The sequence below is a fragment of the Scyliorhinus canicula genome, chromosome 1 (genome assembly GCF_902713615.1).
Source record: "Scyliorhinus canicula chromosome 1, sScyCan1.1, whole genome shotgun sequence".
NCBI classification, from domain to species: domain Eukaryota; kingdom Metazoa; phylum Chordata; class Chondrichthyes; order Carcharhiniformes; family Scyliorhinidae; genus Scyliorhinus; species Scyliorhinus canicula.
This window is the reverse complement of record NC_052146.1, coordinates 125,230,561-125,248,459: the sequence shown is the minus strand read 5'-3', so window position 1 is coordinate 125,248,459 and position 17,899 is coordinate 125,230,561. Positions and strand designations below refer to the sequence as shown.

The 17,899-nt window shown below is 47.9% G+C and overlaps 1 protein-coding gene across 1 annotated transcript in view; it reads left to right on the top strand.

Annotated features, from left to right (window-relative positions):
* The window catches only part of LOC119967195 (S100P-binding protein-like), a 28,834-nt gene extending 11,194 nt beyond the window's left edge, over positions 1–17,640 (top strand). The window contains exons 4-5 of the mRNA XM_038799391.1: positions 13,364–13,463; positions 15,247–17,640. Coding sequence (XP_038655319.1) covers positions 13,364–13,463; positions 15,247–15,373 — 227 coding nt within the window. The 3' untranslated portion in view covers positions 15,374–17,640. The remainder of the gene's footprint in view (positions 1–13,363; positions 13,464–15,246) is intronic.
* Positions 17,641–17,899: the final 259 nt, after the last annotated feature.

Here is a 17,899-nt window from a genome sequence, read left to right as displayed (position 1 = left end):
CACAATTTTTAAGGGGGAGCAGGAGCAGAGAGACCTGGGTGTATATGTGCATAGATCATTGAAGGTAGCAGGACAGGTGGAGAGAACAGCTAATAAATAGGGGCACAGGTTTACATTTCACCTGAAAGACTGAATTATCGGATCATGTGGAAGCTGCAGCAATGCAATACTTGCTACCTAAATTATATTCTGAGTGTGCCATGACGGAATCAAGCTGACAACAGTAAAGGTTACCTTACAGCTTTTGAGTAAATGTCAGTATCTTCCTGCACAATACCTTTTATGAGCGATAGTTTGAACAATGGTGTACAGCGTGGGTAATGCTGTTTGAACGACCTCTCCACCTTTATCAGAATTTGATCTTTAATAATAATAGTCTTTATTGTCACAAGTAGGCTTCCGCCAAGACTGCAACAAAGTCACTGTGGATAGCCTCTAGTAGCCACACCCCGGCGACTGTTCGGGTACACAGAGGAAGAATTGAGAATACCCAATTTACCTAACAGACGTCTTTCGGGACTTGTGGGAGGAAACCGGAGCACCTGGAGGAAGCCCACGCAGACACGGGGAGAACGTGCAGACTCCACACAGTGACTCAAGCCAGGAATCGAATCTGGGACCCTGGTGCTGTGAAGCAACAGTGCTAACCACTGTGCTACCATGCTGCCCATTGGGATACTCACTGGTGCAGAATTAGTTGGCGCATACGTTCAGGAACATAATCGATTGAGTTGATTTGCCAAAGCCTGATAATCTTAATTATGTTTTTCTTTCCTGATAATTAGCAGTTATCATTTAAAACGTTGCTCTCGGATATGGACTGCAGTCAGAAATTCTCCACTATTCTCTCTTTATTTTATCGATTTATTTATTTAAATTTAAAGCACCCAATTATTTTTTTCAATTAAGGGGCAATTTAGTGTAGCCAATCCACCTAGCCATAAGATATAGAAGTAGAATTAGGCTACTCGGTCCATCAAGTCTGCTCCGCCATTCAATCATGGCTGATATTTTCTCATCCCCATTCTCCTGCCGCCTTCCCATAACTTCTGATCCCCTTATTAATCAAGAACCTGTCTATCTCTGCCTTAAAGATACTCAGTGATTTGGCCTCCACAGCCTTCTGCGGCAAAGAATTCCACAGATTCACCACCCTCTGGCTGATGAAATTCCTCCTCATCACTATTTTAAAGAATTGTCCCTTTAGTCTGAGATTGTGTCCTCTGGTTCTAGTTTTTCCTACAAGTGGAAACATCCTTTCCATGTCCTCTCTGTCCAGGTCTCGCAGTATCCTGTAAGTTTCAATGAGATACCCCCTCGTCCTTCTAAACTCCAATGAGTACAGACCCAGAGTCATCAACTGTTTCTCATACAAGTTCTTCATTCCAGGAATCATTCTTGTGAACCTCCTCCAGACCCTTTCCAAAGCCAGCACTTCCTTCCTTAAATACGGGATCCAAAACTGCTCACAATATTCCAAATGGGGTCTGACCAGAGCCTTATACAGCCTCAGAAGTACATCCCTGGTTTTGCATTATAGCCCTCCTGACATGAATACTAACATTGCATTTGCCTTCCTAACTGCAGACTGAACCAGCACGTTAGCCTTAAGAGAATTGTGAACAAGGACTACCAAGTCCCTTTGTGCTTCTGATTTCTTAAGCATTTCCTCATTTAAAAAATAGTCTATGCCTAAATGCCTCCTTCCAAATTACATAACCTCACACTTTCTCACATTCTGCCACTTCATTGCCCACTCTCCTAGCCTGTCCAAATCCTTCTGCAGCCCCCTTGCTTCCTCAATACTACCTGTCCCTCTACAGATTTTTTATCATCTGCAAACTTAGCAACAGTGCCTTCAGTTTCTTCTTCCAGATAATTAATGCCTGCACATCTTTGGGTTGTGGGTGTGAAACGCAGACACGGTGAGAATGTGCAAACTCCACACGGCAGTGACCCAGGGCCGGGATCGAACCCGGGTCCTCGGTGCCGTGAGGTACAGTGGTTAGCACCGTGCCGCCCCACTATTCTCTCTTTAGACTGAAATAGCTGCTACTTTGTCGCCTTAGCTCGTCTCACTTGCTTCTCAGCCTTGCTGTCGCACATCTGCTGCTGCATTATCAAACTTTTCAATTTGGAAGCAGAAGAAAAATGTGGACAATTCTGCTGTGGAACAAGGGAGTTAGATTTCGTAATCCAACTCTCCAATTCAAACATGTCAATTTATTCATCTTGGCTAATGTGTGGGTAGGAAGGAAAAATTGATCTATATAACTCTGGACCAGACTGGGCGTGGATGGGATTTCAACATCAGTGCGGAGAGGTTCCTAGTCACGTAGTTAATTTTATCAGTCTGTGTTCCTTGATGGGCTTGCTGCTCTGTAACTGTGTGACTGTCATTATGTTGTTGAAAGACCTGTGTCTTGGCATAATTAGGTTGTGCAAATTAGATAGTTTCCTTCGTGGTGCAGCATAAATTTAATTTCTTAATTTTATCAATTGATGGGGGAGGTGGCTTGTTGGGCTGTAGTATTGGGGTGGGGTGGGGGTGGTTAAATGAACAATATAGGTGGAATGGAGGATGATATGAGCAAAATTGAAGAGCATGCGAGGGAAGGCTTGGGAAAGATGGAATGGCCGGTGATGGGGATTTAAAAAATACTGCTACAATAAAGGTATTAATTTCACTATAACTAAATGTTTTGTGGGGCTCTGCTCGTTTAAATTATTGGCATGTCTGAAAGAGCTGAATAAATGATCAACAGAATTCCGAATGAACTCTGGAATTGAACAAAGATTATTTTGACTGTAGGCATTCTTGAACACTTCTGTAAATTAAATAAATGACACAGGAGTTGGCTCGTTTAATGATGCATTGAATAGCTAAGGATGTAGCATTACTCTTAATTATAGACTGTAATATTCCCCAACTTTTTTCTTTTTTATGAGTAGAAGGCTTTTTTTTAATGCTATATGTTTTGAAAATACTTCCTTGTGTCCAATTATTAAAATGTTCAGGCATTAATGAGCTAATCTCTGACTATCATAGACTTTTATTTCACAAATGTTTGGGGGAGGCTAAGGTTGTGACTGCCGCATCCTCACACCTAGTAATTGTATATGTAGCACGGCATCTTGGGGAAACAGTATTCCCACCCCGCAGTGGCTTGTTTTATGCCAGCAGAGGCAGCTTGCCATCGACCGCTAACGGGACCTTCCAGTCCCACAACTGTTTTTTTTTCGAAAGTATTTTCATTAAGGCATATATAATTTTAAAGCAGTTTTCAAGAGGAACAAACAACAGAACAAATAACACTCACCCGACCGTCAACCAAACCGAGCCAACGTGGCGCACATGCACAGCTCCCCAGTCCCTTTTCCCCACTAATTATTTCGCACCTCACCCAATCCCTCATGCCTCCCTCTTTCCCTTTATCTCCCCCCCCCCCTTTTTACATCAGCTGACAGCTTAATTTCCCCCCAAAAAGTCGATAAACGGCTGCCACCTCCGGGCAAACCCTAACATCGCTCCCCTCAGGGTGAACGTGATCTTCTCAAGCCTGAGAATCCCGGCCATGTCATTGATCCATACCCTGGAGCGGCCTGCCGCTGCAACTCCTGAATGGCCGCCCCCTGGGCTGTCTGAGTCTCAAGCAGCTTGTTGATAGTCGCATTCAGGGAGTCCAGCAATTCTGCCTTCAGCTCCGCAAAACAGCGCAGAAGAGCAGCTTGCTGCTCCTGCGCCCACTTCCACCAATCCTCGGGTGCTCCGCTGGCCGCCATTTTGTCCTCCTTCCCCCGCTTTTTCTGGGGAGCTGCTGCAGCCTTTTCCTTTGCCCCACTCCAGGTGAGCACCATAAATTTCGGGGAATGTTCCTCCAAACACCTTCCCCCACCGGGAATTGTCGAAACAGCGCCGTTTGGGGCCCTAAAACAGGCCCGAAAGTCCTTTGATAGCGGGAGCTGCCGAACGTGCGGCTTAGCTCTGCATCACCGCCACCGGAAGTCCTATATGTGCCTTGTTAACCACTGTGAACTGCATCAGGCTAAGCCTGGCACACGACGCGGATGCGTTAACTCCCCACAGGCCCTCCTCCCACAATCCCCCCTCTAATTCTTTGCCAATTTTACCTCCCATTTTCACTTCACCTCCCCTATTGAGATTGCTTCCCATTCCATGAGTTTGTTATAAATTTCCGAGATCTTCCACTCTCCTACTCCTGTTTTCGACACTACCTTGTCCTGTATCCCCTAGGGCAGTAGGTATGAGAATGTTCCGCAGTGGGTTAGCCCTGCTGCCTCACGGCGCCGAGGCCCCTGGTTCGATCCCGGCTCTGGGTCACTGTCCGTGTGGAGTTTGCACATTCTTCCCGTGTTTGTGTGGGTTTCGCCCCCACAAACCAAACATGTGCAGGATTGATGGATTGGCCACGTTAAATTGGCCTTAATTGGAAAAATGAATTGGGTACTCTAAATTTATTTTAAAAAAGGTATGGGAATGGTCGAGACCTGCCTCTGCACAAAGTCCCTTACCTGCAGGTAGCCTCGACACACACACACACCCCCCCCCCCCCTCCAGCAGCACCTGTACCCGGGGGGGGGGAGGGGGGGGGCGGGGAGGTGATGTGACCATCAATTCACTCGAGACACGATTGGAAGTAAACTGTGGTTTTAATAGACTTACAACTGAGCCTGCCTGCGACCAGAAGAACTGAGGGCAGGCTCGCAAGGCTCCAGCACTTTATACATCCGGTAGTGGGAGGGGCCATGGGCGGAGCGGTGGGGGTGACTGGACTACAGGTTGATCCGGTCCAGTGGCCGAGTCGTCCTTTGGGATCGACGGAGCACCAGGTTTGCAGCCTCTTCGGGTGGCTGGGTGGTGACGGTCGGTGTTGATACGAGGGTGGACTCCCGGGGTGTTTCGGTCCTAGCTCCGTTCCTGACCGGTGCGACGGGCGAAGGGGGGCGCAGGAAACCTATAGGCGTGGGGGCGCAGGCCGTGGGGGGTTGGGTGGGGTGTAGTGTGAGGGGTACCTCAGCGGTGGTGGTGGTAGTGGTGGATCCTGCAGGCGCCAGGTCCCGGAGGGAAACGGTGTCCTGACGGCCGTCGGGGTATTCAATGAAGGCGTAGTGTGGGTTCGTGTGTAGCAGTAGTACCCTCTCATCTAGTGGGTCCGTTTTGTGTGTCAGGACATGCTTCCAGAGGAGAACCGGGCCCGGTGTCCTCAACCAAGATGGGAGCGAAGCCCCCGTGGTAGTGCCCCTACGGAAATCAAATAATCGCTCGTGAGGGGTCTGGTTGGTGGCAGTGCACAGGAGGGACCTAATTGCATGGAGCGCGTCGGGGAGGACCTCCTGCCAGTGGGAGGTCGGGAGATTCCTGGACCGGAGGGTCAGTAGGATGGTCTTCCAGACCATCGCGTTCTCCCTCTCCACCTGCCCATTCCCCCTGGGGTTATAGCTGGTGGACCTGCTCGAGGCAATGCCCTTTTCGAGCAGGTACTGACGCAGCTCGTCGCTCATGAAGGACGAATCCCTGTCGCTGTGTACGTAGCTGGGGAAACCGAACAGGGTGAAGACACTGTGCAGGGCTCTGATGACTGTGTGGGAGGTCATATCGGGGCACGGGATAGCAAAGGGGAAGCGAGAGAATTCATCTATGATGTTAAGGAAACACATTTCGATTGGTCGAGGGGGGGGCCCTTTGAAATCGATGCTCAGGCGTTCAAAGGTCCGGGATGCCTTTACCAGGTGGGCCCTGTCTGGTCTATAGAAGTGCGGTTTGAAGGGCAGCACGGTGGCCTAGTGGTTAGCACAACCGCCTCACGGCGCTGAGGTCCCAGGTTCGATCCCGGCTCTGGGTCACTGTCCGTGTGGAGTTTGCACATTCTCCCCGTGTCTGCGTGGGTTTCGCCCCCACAACCCAAAAATGTGCAGAGTAGGTGGATTGGCCATGCTAAATTGCCCCTTAATTGGAAAAAATAATTGGGTAATCTAAATTTATTTTTTTTAAAAAGAAGTGCGGTTTGCACTCCGCGCAGATCGGGCAGTCCCTGGTGACGGCTTTTACCTCCTGGGTGGAGGAAGGCAGATTTCGGGCTTTGACGTAGTGGGCGAGCCGGGTGACCCCCGGGTGGCAGAGGTCATTGTGGATAGCCTTTAGGCGTTCGTCTTGCGTGCTGGTGCATGTGCCGTCGCGTGACAGGGCATCTGGGGGCCCGTTGAGCTTCCCGGTCGATATATGATATCGTAATTATAGATGGAGAGTTCGATCCTCCACTGCAAGATTTTATTGTTTTTTATTTTGCCCCTTAGCGAGTTGTCGAACATGAAAGCAACCGATCTTTGGTCGGTGATGAGGGTAAACCTCCTACCTGCGAGGTAGTGCCTCCAGTGCCATACGGCTTCCGCAATGGCTTTTCGACTGAGGAGTGTCGAAGTTCCGAAGCGGAGAGGGTTCGGGAGAAGAAGGCTACTGGTCTCCCTGCCTGATTCAGAGTAGCGGCGAGAGCGAACTCTGAGGCGTCGCTCTCCACCTGAAAGGGGACGGATTCATCCACCGCCCGCATGGCGGCATTGCCGATGTCCTCCTTGATGCAGTTGAAGGCCTGGCGGGCCTCTGCTGACAGTGGGAAGAGTGTGGTCTTAAATAGTGGGCGGGCTTTGTCCACATACTGGGGGACCCACTGGGCGTAATAGAAGAAGAATCCCAGGCACCTCTTGAAGGCCCTGGGACAAGGAGGGAGAGGGAGTTGTAAGAGGGGGTGCGGGTCGGGGCCCAGGTCTCTGTTTTCCACGACATAGCCGAGGATGGCTAGTCTGGTAGTGCGGAAAACGCATTTCTCCTTATTGTAGGTGAGATTGAGTTTCTGGGCGGTTTGGAGAAATCGTGGAGTTTGGCGTCGTGGTCCTGCTGATCATGGCCGCAGATGGTGACGTTGTCCAAGTACGGAAACGTGGCCTGCAGCCCGTACTGGTCCACCATTCGGTCCATTGCTCGTTGGAACACCGAGACCCTATTCGTGACGCCAAAGGGACCCGGAGGAAATGGAAGGGGCGGCCATCTGCCTCGAACGCCGTGTAGTGGAGGTCCTCCGGGCTGATTGGGTGCTGGTGGTATGCATACTTCAGATCCACTGTGGAGAATATGCGGTACTGGGCGATCTGGTTGACCGTGTCTGTAATTCTGGGGAGGGGGTACGCATCGAGGTGTGTGAACTGGTTAATGGTTTGGCTGTAATCAACCACCATCCGGAACTTTTCCCCGGTCTTGACAACCACCACCTGAGCTCTCCAGGGGCTGTTACTGGCCTCTATTCCTCCCTCACGTAGGAGCCGCTGGACTTCGGCCCAAATGAATACTTTGTCCTGCAGGCTGTACCGCCTGCTGCGAGTGGCTACTGGTTTACAGTTAGCTATTAGGTTAGCGAAGAGTGGAGGGGGGTCGATTTTTAGAGTCGCTAAGCTGCAGATAGCAAGGGGAGGTAGGGGTCCGCCGAAGCTGAGTGTGAGGCTCTTGAGGTTGCATTGAAAGTCGAGCCCGAGTAAGAGTGAGGCGCAGAGGTCGGGGAGTACGTACAGCTGGAAATTAGAGTAGCTGGTGCCCTGAATCGTTAGGGTCGCAACGGTGCACCCTTGTATGTGGACCGAGTGCGAGCCCGAGGCGAGGGAGATAGTTTGCCGTGCCGGGAAGATAGGGAGCGAACAGCGTCTTACCAGGTCAGGATGTACGAAGCTCTCGGTGTTCCCGGTGTCGAAGAGGCATGGTGTCTTGTATCCGTTGATTTGAACGGACATCATCGAGCTCCTGAGGTGTTTCGGACGCGACTGGTCCAACGTGACTGCGTTGAGTTGCGGGTAGTCGGTGGCTCAATCAGCAGTGCTGGAGTGGCCCCGTGATGACTGTCCGCGGAGGTCGTAGTCGTCGAGGTGAACATCGGGTGATGGCCAAGATGGCGGCCCCCATTGATTGCACGTGGTGGGCGATGAAGAAGATGGCGTCCAAGGTGGCCGCCCCCATGGATCGCACGTGACGGCGGCAAGGAAGATGGCGCCCAAGATGGCGGCCCCCATGACTCGCACATGGCCGGCCGCGTGGGGGAGGATTGCCAAGATGGCGGCCCTATGAGTCGCACATGTCGGGCGGAGGTGGAGTCGGCAGACACGCTGCAACGTTGCGGGGCCTGCGAGTTGGGGGAGCGATTGTTCTGGACTGCAGGGGAGTTAGAGGGTTTTGATTTCGCCAGACATACTTTGGCATAATGTCCTTTTCGACCGCAGCTGCTGCAGATTGCGCTGCGGGCCAGGCAGTGCTGCCGTGGGCGTTGGGGCTGGCCACAAAAATGGCACGCTGGCGCTCCATAGTGGGTGGGTGGCCGCGCGGCGCAGGCCTGGGGCAGTTGCTGGTCGGGGGTCCACGATGGGGTCGCTTGGTCTGCGGACAATGAGTTAAGACTTTGAAACGCGACCTCCATAGTGGTTGCTAGCGCTACCGTGTCCTCCAAGTTCTGGGCCCCCTTTTCGAGTAGTCGCTGGTGCATATAGTTAGACCGGACCCCCGCAACGTACACATGACGGACAGCGAGTTCCATATGCTGGGAGGCGTTTAAAGCCTGAAAGTTGCAGTCCCGAGCAAGGGCTTTTAAGTCGCGCAGGAAGTCCTCTAGCGACTCTGCGGGGCGCTGGCGGCGGGTAGCGAAAATGTGCCGTGCGTAGACCTCATTCACCGGCCACACGTACAATTGGTCGAGCATGGCGAGGGCCTCGGTATACGATTCGGTACAGTTGAGTTGCGTAGAGATGCGATGGCTCACCCATGCGTGCAGTAGGCTGAGTTTCTGCTCCTCTAGTCTCAGAGGTGGTCGATGCAGCCAGGTAGGCCTTGAAACACGAAAGCCAGCGTAGAAAGATCTCTTTCTCCTCTGCAGCCTGCGGGTCGAGTTCTAGTCGATCAGGTTTGAGGGCTGATTCCATAGTAGTTTTCTTAAGTCTATTAAACTGATGTGACCATCAATTCACTCGAGACACGATTGGAAGTAAACTGTGGTTTTAATAGACTTACAACTGAGCCTGCCTGCTCGCAAGGCTGCAGCACTTTATGCTTCCGGTAGTGGGAGGGGCCATGGGCGGAGCCGAGGGTGGAGCCCTGTACAAGCTCCTCATCTCCCCCTGTGGGCAGAGCCGTGCAACGGCTCACAGAGCCCACAAGGACACAATGCTATACAGTGTGAATTACATGAAGTACATTCACCACAGGAGGTTACCTGCTCACGCAAACACTGAGATCACCGCAATCACTCTCTTAAAGAAAGCTTATGGATAAAAATAGGCAGGCACTGAAATATGAACAAAAACCTCGGGAGAACCGTCATCTTTACCGTCTGCACCCTCCCCGCCAGTGACAATGGGAGCATATCCCACCTTGTGAGTCCTCCTTCATCTGCTCCATTAACCGAGCCAAATTCAGCTTGTGTAGCTGCTCCCACTCCCATGTCAGCTGGACGCCCAAATACCGAAAGCTCCCTCACACCAGCTTGCACGGCATCCCCCCCACTCCCCCAGCCACCTCTCTTTCACCCCCTCGCATGAATCGCAAAGACCTCACTTTTACCCATATTTAATATATAGCCAAATTCCCCTAGGATCCTCAATCTCTCAAATTCCCCCTAATGGGACAGAAAAGACAAAAGTAGGTTGTCCGCATATAGAGAGACCCTGTGCTCTACCACTCTCCGCCCCCCCCCCCCCCCCCCCCCCCCCTCCCGGTATAATCCCCTGCCAGTTCTTTGACGCTCTCAGTGCCATCGCCAATGGCTCTATGGCAAAACAGTGGGGAGAGTGGACATCCCTGCCTCGTCCCCCGGTGCAGCCTAAAATAATCCAAGCTCACTCGGTTCGTCTGCACACTCTCCACCAGTGCCTGGTACAGCAACCGGACCCAGTCCACAAAACCTTGCCCAAACCCAAACCGTCCCAGTACCTCCAACAAATGCTCCCATTCCACCCGATCAAGGCCTTCTCCGCATCCATGGTGACCACCACCTCCACCTTCCTTCCCTCGGAGGGCATCATAATCACATTTAGCAGCCTTCTAATGTTCGACGTTAATTGCCTCCCCTTTACAAACCCTGTCTGGTCCTCCCCTAGCGCAATCCTCCATTCTCGAAGCCAAGATCTTGGCCAGCAGCTTGGTGTCTACATTTAGCAGGGAGATTGGCCTGTACGACCCACATTATTCCGGGTCATTATCCCACTTCAGGATGAGAGAGATCGAGGCCTGTGACATCGTCGGAGGGAGTACCCCTTGCTCCTTAGCCTCATTAAACATCCTTACCAGCAAGGGCCCCAGCACTCCTGAAAACTTTTTATAAAACTCCATTGGGTACCCAACAGCCCTGGGGCCTTGCCCGACTGCATCGCCTCCTGCTCACCACTTCAAACAGCCCAGTTGGTGCCTAGGCTCTCCACCAGCTCTTCCTCGACCCTCGGAAACTCCAGTTCCTCCAAAAACCGCCTCATCACTCCGGCTGGGGGCTCCGTCTCGTATTGCCTACTGTAAAGGTCTCTAAACACCCCGTTCACCCCCACCGGATCCAAAATCGTATTCTCCCCTCTGTCCTTCTTTTCCAATCTCCCTCCCATTTCCTTAACTGGTGTGCTAGCATCCTGCTAGCCATCTCCCCGTATTCATACACCACCCCTCTCACCTTCCTCAACTGCAACACCGCCTTTCCTTTGGATAGCAACCCAAACTCCATCTGCAGCTTCTGCCGCTCCTTCAACAACCCTGCCTCCGGGGCTTCCACGTTCCTTCTGCCCACCAGGAGAATCTCCCTCACTAATCTATCCATCTCCGCCTGCTGTGCCTTCTCCCTGTGTGCCCGTATGGAGATAAATTCCCCTCTCACCACTGCCTTCAATACCTCCCATACCGTAGCTGCCGAGAGCTCCCCCTTATCATTTATCTCCACATACCTCCGAATGGCCTCACTCACCTGCACACACACCTCCTCCTCTGCTAATAGTCCTACATCTAACCTCCAGTGTGCGCACTGCCCCTCCATCCTTACGCACCCGTAGGTCCACCCAGTGTGGGGCATGATCCGTCACTACTATCGCCGAGTACTCAACATCCACCAACAATGTCCTATCCATAAACGAAAAAGTAAATTCAGGAGTACACTTTGTGTACATGGGAAAAGAATGAATACTCTTTTGTTCTCGGCCGCCAAAACCTCCACGGATATCTCTAGTCCCCCACCCCCACCCCTCTAAAAGTCCCATAAACCCCTTTAGCTCCTTTGCAACCTTCGACACGCTCCCTGTCCTCAAACTCGACCGGTCCAGTCTTGGGTCCTTAACCGTATTAAAGTTTCTCCCCCCCCCATAATCAATCGAAGCGAGTCCAGATCAGGAATCTTCCCGAACACCCGCCTCATGAACTCTGCACCATCCCAGTTCGGTACATAAATGCTCATCATCACCACCGGCATCCCCTCCAGCTTCCAGCTCACCGTAACATATCTGCCCCCCGAGTCTGTCACTATACTACCCACTTCAAACGCTACCTGCTTATTAATCAAAATTGCCACTCCCTTGTTTTGGAATCTAGCCCAGAATGGAATACCTGCCCTACCCACCCCTTCCTCGGCCGAGTCTGATTCACCACCCTCAGTTGTGTCTCCCGTATCATTGCCACGTCCGCCGTTAAACTTTTCAGATGTGCGAACACACAAGCCTTCTTGACTGGCCCATTTAACCTTCTCACATTCCATGTGATTAGCCTTCCTGCCGGTCAACCATAGACCTTCCTGGACCAGCCTTCAGTCCAGTCCACTCTTATCAGGCCCCCCTTGGACGTCCACCATCATTGACCCTCACCATGTCACCCTTCAACAGTCCCTCCCCTGTCAGCAGACATCTACCCCCAACCCCAAAACAAAATAACAATCCCAACCCCCATCCACACACTTACTACCTACTCACCCCCCACTGCACTTCTGTGAGTTTTCCTGCCCAGCTAGCCTGGTAGCCCCCGCTCATGGCACCTAGCATCCTACCCCTGAATTCCCCCCCCCCCCCCCCCCCGCTCAACCAGTCTCCCAGTGCAAACTTTACAATCCCCACCCAACAACACATAAGAAAGAAAAACCTGCCATTCCTCCATCAGAAACAAACAAACCCAAACCTTATCCAGGAACCGGTGCAGTCTCACCACCATGGCCCTCGGCGGCTCATTTCCTTGTGGCCTCCTCATAAGTACCTTGTGCATTCAGTCCACCTCTAAGGGCCAAGCAAACGCTCCTTCACCCAGTAGCTTCTGAAATATACGTGCCACATACGCACCACCGTCCGTTCCCTCACTGCCCATGATCTGCCCACGGCAGACCCACGATCCTCAACTTCTGCCTGCGTGATCTATTCTTCAAATCCTCCACCTTGTCCTGCAGCCTCCTCTATTGATCTCTCATCAACCCCATCTCCGCAGCCATTGAGGCAAGTTGCTCCTCATGCTCCACCACCGCCTCTACCTTCTGAATCGCCTGGCCCTGGGCCTCTAACCTCATTTCCATGCAGTCAATCCCCACCTTTATCAGATCCACCACCCTGGCCAGGTCCTCCAAGTTCTCCTTCCTTTGCTGGACAAACTCCTCGTGGAGGAATCTCACTAACTGATCCGTCGACCACTGGGCTGGAAAGCTTGGACCCTGACCCTCCGTCCCCCGTGTCGCAGGTTCCACACCCAACTTTCGACCGTTGTACTCTCCTTTCTCGACCACTTCTGGTCCACCAATCCATACACCAGTGGGATACTCTCTTCTTCCACCCCTCCTGCACCTTTTACAAACACTCAGCTCTGCTGTTGGCCAGTGAAAAGGTCCAAAAAGTCCTCCACGAGCTGGAGCCACCAAATGTGCGACCACTCACACCATGGTCGCCACCGGAAGTCCAGTCCCATAACTCTTTACGGTGTTTTGCGTGGCTCACTTGTCCCTGCCACAGGTCGCCTTCGGCAGGACCAGTAGATCATGCTGGTGGGAAGGGCTGGAAAATCCTACCCATTGTTATGTAGCATGGTGACCTGGGGAAGGATTGTATATGTAGCAAAATTCAAGCAGCATAACTCTGCACAAAATATACAACATGACTGAGTCAACTGGATTTTAAGTGACATGTGATTCACAGGCTACAATTCATACACCCCTCGTCTAATCGGTGACTGTCAACGGTAATTAACTTCTTCTGAATGCTTCTTTAAAGCGAGTTTTGAAGATTTCATGTAGGTGTGTTGTATCTTGCAATTCTAGAAACTGGATAAAACATGCTTTATAAAATGAGCATAACGTAACAACTTATTTTGCAGGACCAATGCAAGAATTGCTCTGCCTAATGGACCAGGTGGCTGAAAGAGAATGCAGAAATCATTCTAGCTCTTGGCAGCACCCTTCAGATCTCACAACGAGGTAAACACGAAAATATGAACAATACTGTTAAACGGAATGACTTGCTACCAAAATCCATTTTTATTCTTTTTACCCTTTTTTTCCCCCTTGCCCATCCCCTGAATTTGTGTGTTTCCATTCCATGATGGCTTTACTAGACCAGTGGATGAGTTGGAACGTGGCAGAGCTCTGATTGATCCTCTGTTATGGGTTACTAACTTTAATAGAATCCAAATCAAACACAGAACTTTTCTTTACTGAGAGTTTATTGACTTTGTTAAGTCTTGTATCTCTCCTCCAACACCCAGTGACCCAGCTATCCTGTGTTTATATGCGATCAAAGTGCTGAACTAAGCAAAGTCCTTCACCTGAATAGCTTACCAGTATAAGAAATGTAATTAAGATACTATAAACCATATAATATACTATTAACAACTGGGCCAAGGTGCATTTGCCATTCCTCTTCTCTCCATTCATGTATTACAATGTGTAGAGTGTGACAGATAAACTGGGAGAACTGAGAGCAAATATTTTGAAAGTCTAGACTTTATAGCATTCATGGAAACCTGGCAGCAAACTGGACAAATAAGTGAAAATAGTTCCATTAAGGATATAATATTGGATTGGTGGTGTTTTTCTTCAGTGTATGTCAATAATTTGGATATTTACCTGGAGGAACTGGTGTCAAAATTTGCAGGTTATGCCAAAATGGAAGATGTATTTAATTATTCCAAAGACCAAAAGGATAATGATAAATTGGGAGAATTGTCCAAAGTGTGTGACAAATGGGATTCAATTTCAGTAATCTATGAGTTGATACATTATGCATTTTCAAGAAATACTCTTATTCTGAATGCGAGTGGGTCGGTGGTGTGCAAGAGCAGAAAGATTGGGGCTACAGATTCTCAGGATATTAAAGGCACAATCCTGGAGCTGTAAGAAAAGCTAGTGAAATTGTAGATTTTATGACTAGGGAGAGAAATAAAAGCTGAGAGGTGATGAGTGCCTATATTAAACTTGAGCATCTCCGGTGGGGTAGTGTGCATTATTGGTTTCCATATTACTGAAAAGGTATTGGAGTTTTCTCCATTCCTGTATTTAAGAAAAAAAACCTGAGGATCCCATATGCTTTTTGAGCAGCTTTATTGACTTTCTATTACCCAGTCCTAAACATCTGAATATTTTTCAAATTTCGGGTCACTTTAAAAAAAATCTTGTATTCTACATATTGTTTGCCATTAAATGGCAATGTAATGACCAGTGCTGAATGAAAGTCAAGAAAATGGAAGAGGCAAAAGAGCCTGGCAATCTCAAAGGAGAGAAAAAGCTGAGACCATCATTAATTTGGATAACGACTTGAAAATTTCATATTCTTCATACTTTAAGGTCCAAAGGTCTTAAAATTAGAAGCGTTAACTTTTCATTTTCTAGAAATCTTGGGCAAGTCACTCACCCTCTTGACTTGGAAATATATCCTTCACTGTCACTAGGTCGAAGTCCTGAAACTCCCTCCCTAGGCATTGTGGATGTACCCATACCACAGGGATTGCAGCGGTTCAAGAAGGCAGCTTGCCACCACCTTCTCAAAGGCAATAAGAGATGGGCAATAACTGCTGGCCCAGCCAGTGACGCCCACCTCCAGCAAATGAATAGAAAAAAAAATGCTCCTCTTCAAAGAAAAATTCAAAAATTGACTTGGCCTAGGAAAATTATCTTATCATTTTTGTTGCATGTTGCCTAAATAATTTATTACAGAAGAATATTTTGAGAATCTGTTTTAATGCTGCAATACTTGTTTTCTCAGAAATTATTCCAGGCAGAACATGAACTCATTCAACAAGCCCAATCTCTACCAATGGGCAAACAGCAATGGACAATTTTACCGTTTCAGTGGAATGCCAGATGGTTTTCAGCGTAGCCCCATACTTTAGTTGCAGAACATGCTGGCTGGACTCAGTTACATTCTTCTTCTGTGTCACCAGAGTGGCAGGTTCATTTTGTCTGGAGTTAGTTTCCAGGTTCCTGGTGGAATATTTGGGTATATTGACAGTGCATTACAATGTAATGCGTTGCACTGCTGGTAAGATACATTTCTTATTTAGTCTTAGTGGGAATTTTTTGTCTTGTAGGAAGATACTGTTGAATGTCAGCATGTCGGGGGGAAGGTCTTCTATAGGAGTTGGAAATGAGAAAGTGGCAAACCCTTAGCAGAACATGCTCACTTTAAAGAATCACCTTGGCCTTTGTCAAATAGTTTGGTTGAGATCAAGAAAACACAGGAAATTGTAAATATGACTGGTTAGAATTTTATTCTTGAGATAGACCGTGCAATCATAAAATTGAGAATTAGCTTGACTGTGTGGATTTAATTGCAAGTAATTCAGTAGTTAAGTGGCCAGTGAGAGGTGTTATACTTTCACCAGTTATGACTCTTAATACTGGACCATAATAAGTAAATATACTCTGAAATTATACCCTTAATTATACCCTTAAAATTGCACAGAGTCTGAAAGATCAATTATTAATGTTTCCAACTGAACGTTTCTGATTTTAGAAATTTAAGAAAACTTGCCAAACTATATAAAAGCATACTTCTGTTTTGATTTGTTTTATTCTACAGACTTGAAATTTATTTTCCATTTTTCACTAGTTTGGAATATGTGACCAGCAGCAAGCGTGATTAATTCAGTGACCATTTTGGAGGCATAGCAATTTTGGTAGTATTAAATAGATGGCATTTGATGGAAGAAAATAATTGCAATGCTATTTTCTGTCTGCCTTTGACACTTCCAGGACATAGAATGAGGGAGACAACAAATGTTGTGTCGCCTTCAACTTTGCATCATGTATTTCATTTGAGCTCAAGTACTTTTAAGTACAAGTTGCACTTGGCGACCTTTTAAATTCCACACAATAGTAGTTGAAGTGAAATTAGTCGAAACCCCCATGTAGCTCAGGCCTTACCTCTGTATATTGCTGTCAATCTCAAACATCAGTGAATAATAATGATACAGGTAACAGACTCGCAGTGAAAAAACTCCACATTATGATTTTGAAGACATTGTGGAGCCTGGTAGTGAGGTAGGATTGTTGTACTGCGACACAAATTTATTTTGCAGAAAACAAACCTTGCAAACATGATCAATTTATACCCAAGTCCCTTTATGAGAACTGGATGTGCAGTAAAGCAAACTTGCTCCATTTAATATCCTATTAGGCAAGGAATTATGCTTTTTTTAACTTTGAAATGTCAAACGTGTTGCATTTGTTATAATAGCTTATTAAATCGTTTTATAGTTCTATTATAGAAATATAAAATGATTTACTAAGGATTTGAGCTAACTACAACTAATCGATGAACTGACTTGTTCGCACAGTCCAAATGGCATGTCATTTATGTGAACAGTGCCTCATATTCATTTAATAGTTTACTTGCATTTCTCATTTGATTGATCTTTTCTGAGTTGTCTATCTGGTTTTAGTCACTTGAGTGCATATTCAGACCACAATGGTAACATTGATGTGAAGTAGTTTTGCTTCATGCTAACACTAAGGTTGTAGTGTAATTCCTGGGTCAGGCTCAACCTCTTTCAGTGTCAAGTGATATGGAGCTATGATGATGTGCATTTATTCAGGCATAATTCAGTTGGTGCTACTGTGAATCAAACGGGATTCAATTGATGCATATTAGCATTAAAATATTTTAAATGCAATCAAGTTGATTGTACCAGTGATGATTATGTAGCCTTAATATTACAGCAATCACAAATTGTGCCATAGTAACCAAGTGGTGCTTACGATGCATTGGTGTAACATATTTTTAATTATGTAGTAATAATGATACATCACTCAAGCTCTGTAGGAAGGAAGAGTTACATTTATTATTGTCACGGTTTTCCACTTGTGATTATTTCATGAAAGCTGGAGCAATATGTTGGTTCTCAACATTCCCGATCAGTAGAGTGCAGGAATTCACAATCTTGATGATAATTTTTTCAGGATGAGGAATTTGCCACTTGCAGTGGATCCTTTGCGAACTGTGGGGCCCTCTGTATGGGGAGGACCTTTGATTCACAGATGCAGAGTGGTTGTGATAAAAGAAAGGTACAGGGAGACTTTCTGATTTTGCATAAAGGTCTGATATTCCAAGCTTAAAATGGTTGAAAACCATTGTTCTGCTCAATTGCATATAAATAAGATAGAATAATGAGTAACTAATATGCTTACTGAAGGTGCTTGCGTCCATCTAACATTTTGTTTTATGGATTGGACCTGCAGTAATTAGAAACAGACATTTTGCATCTAAACAGCCTGCCCTCAATTTATTGTTCAAATTTCTATCAACTGAGTAGAACTTCATAACACAGGAAAGGGAAGTGCTGAACAACGTTTCAAGTGTTATAGCCAACAGAATTTAAGATAATTTGAAAATCTGGTCATGCATATTTTACTTTCAA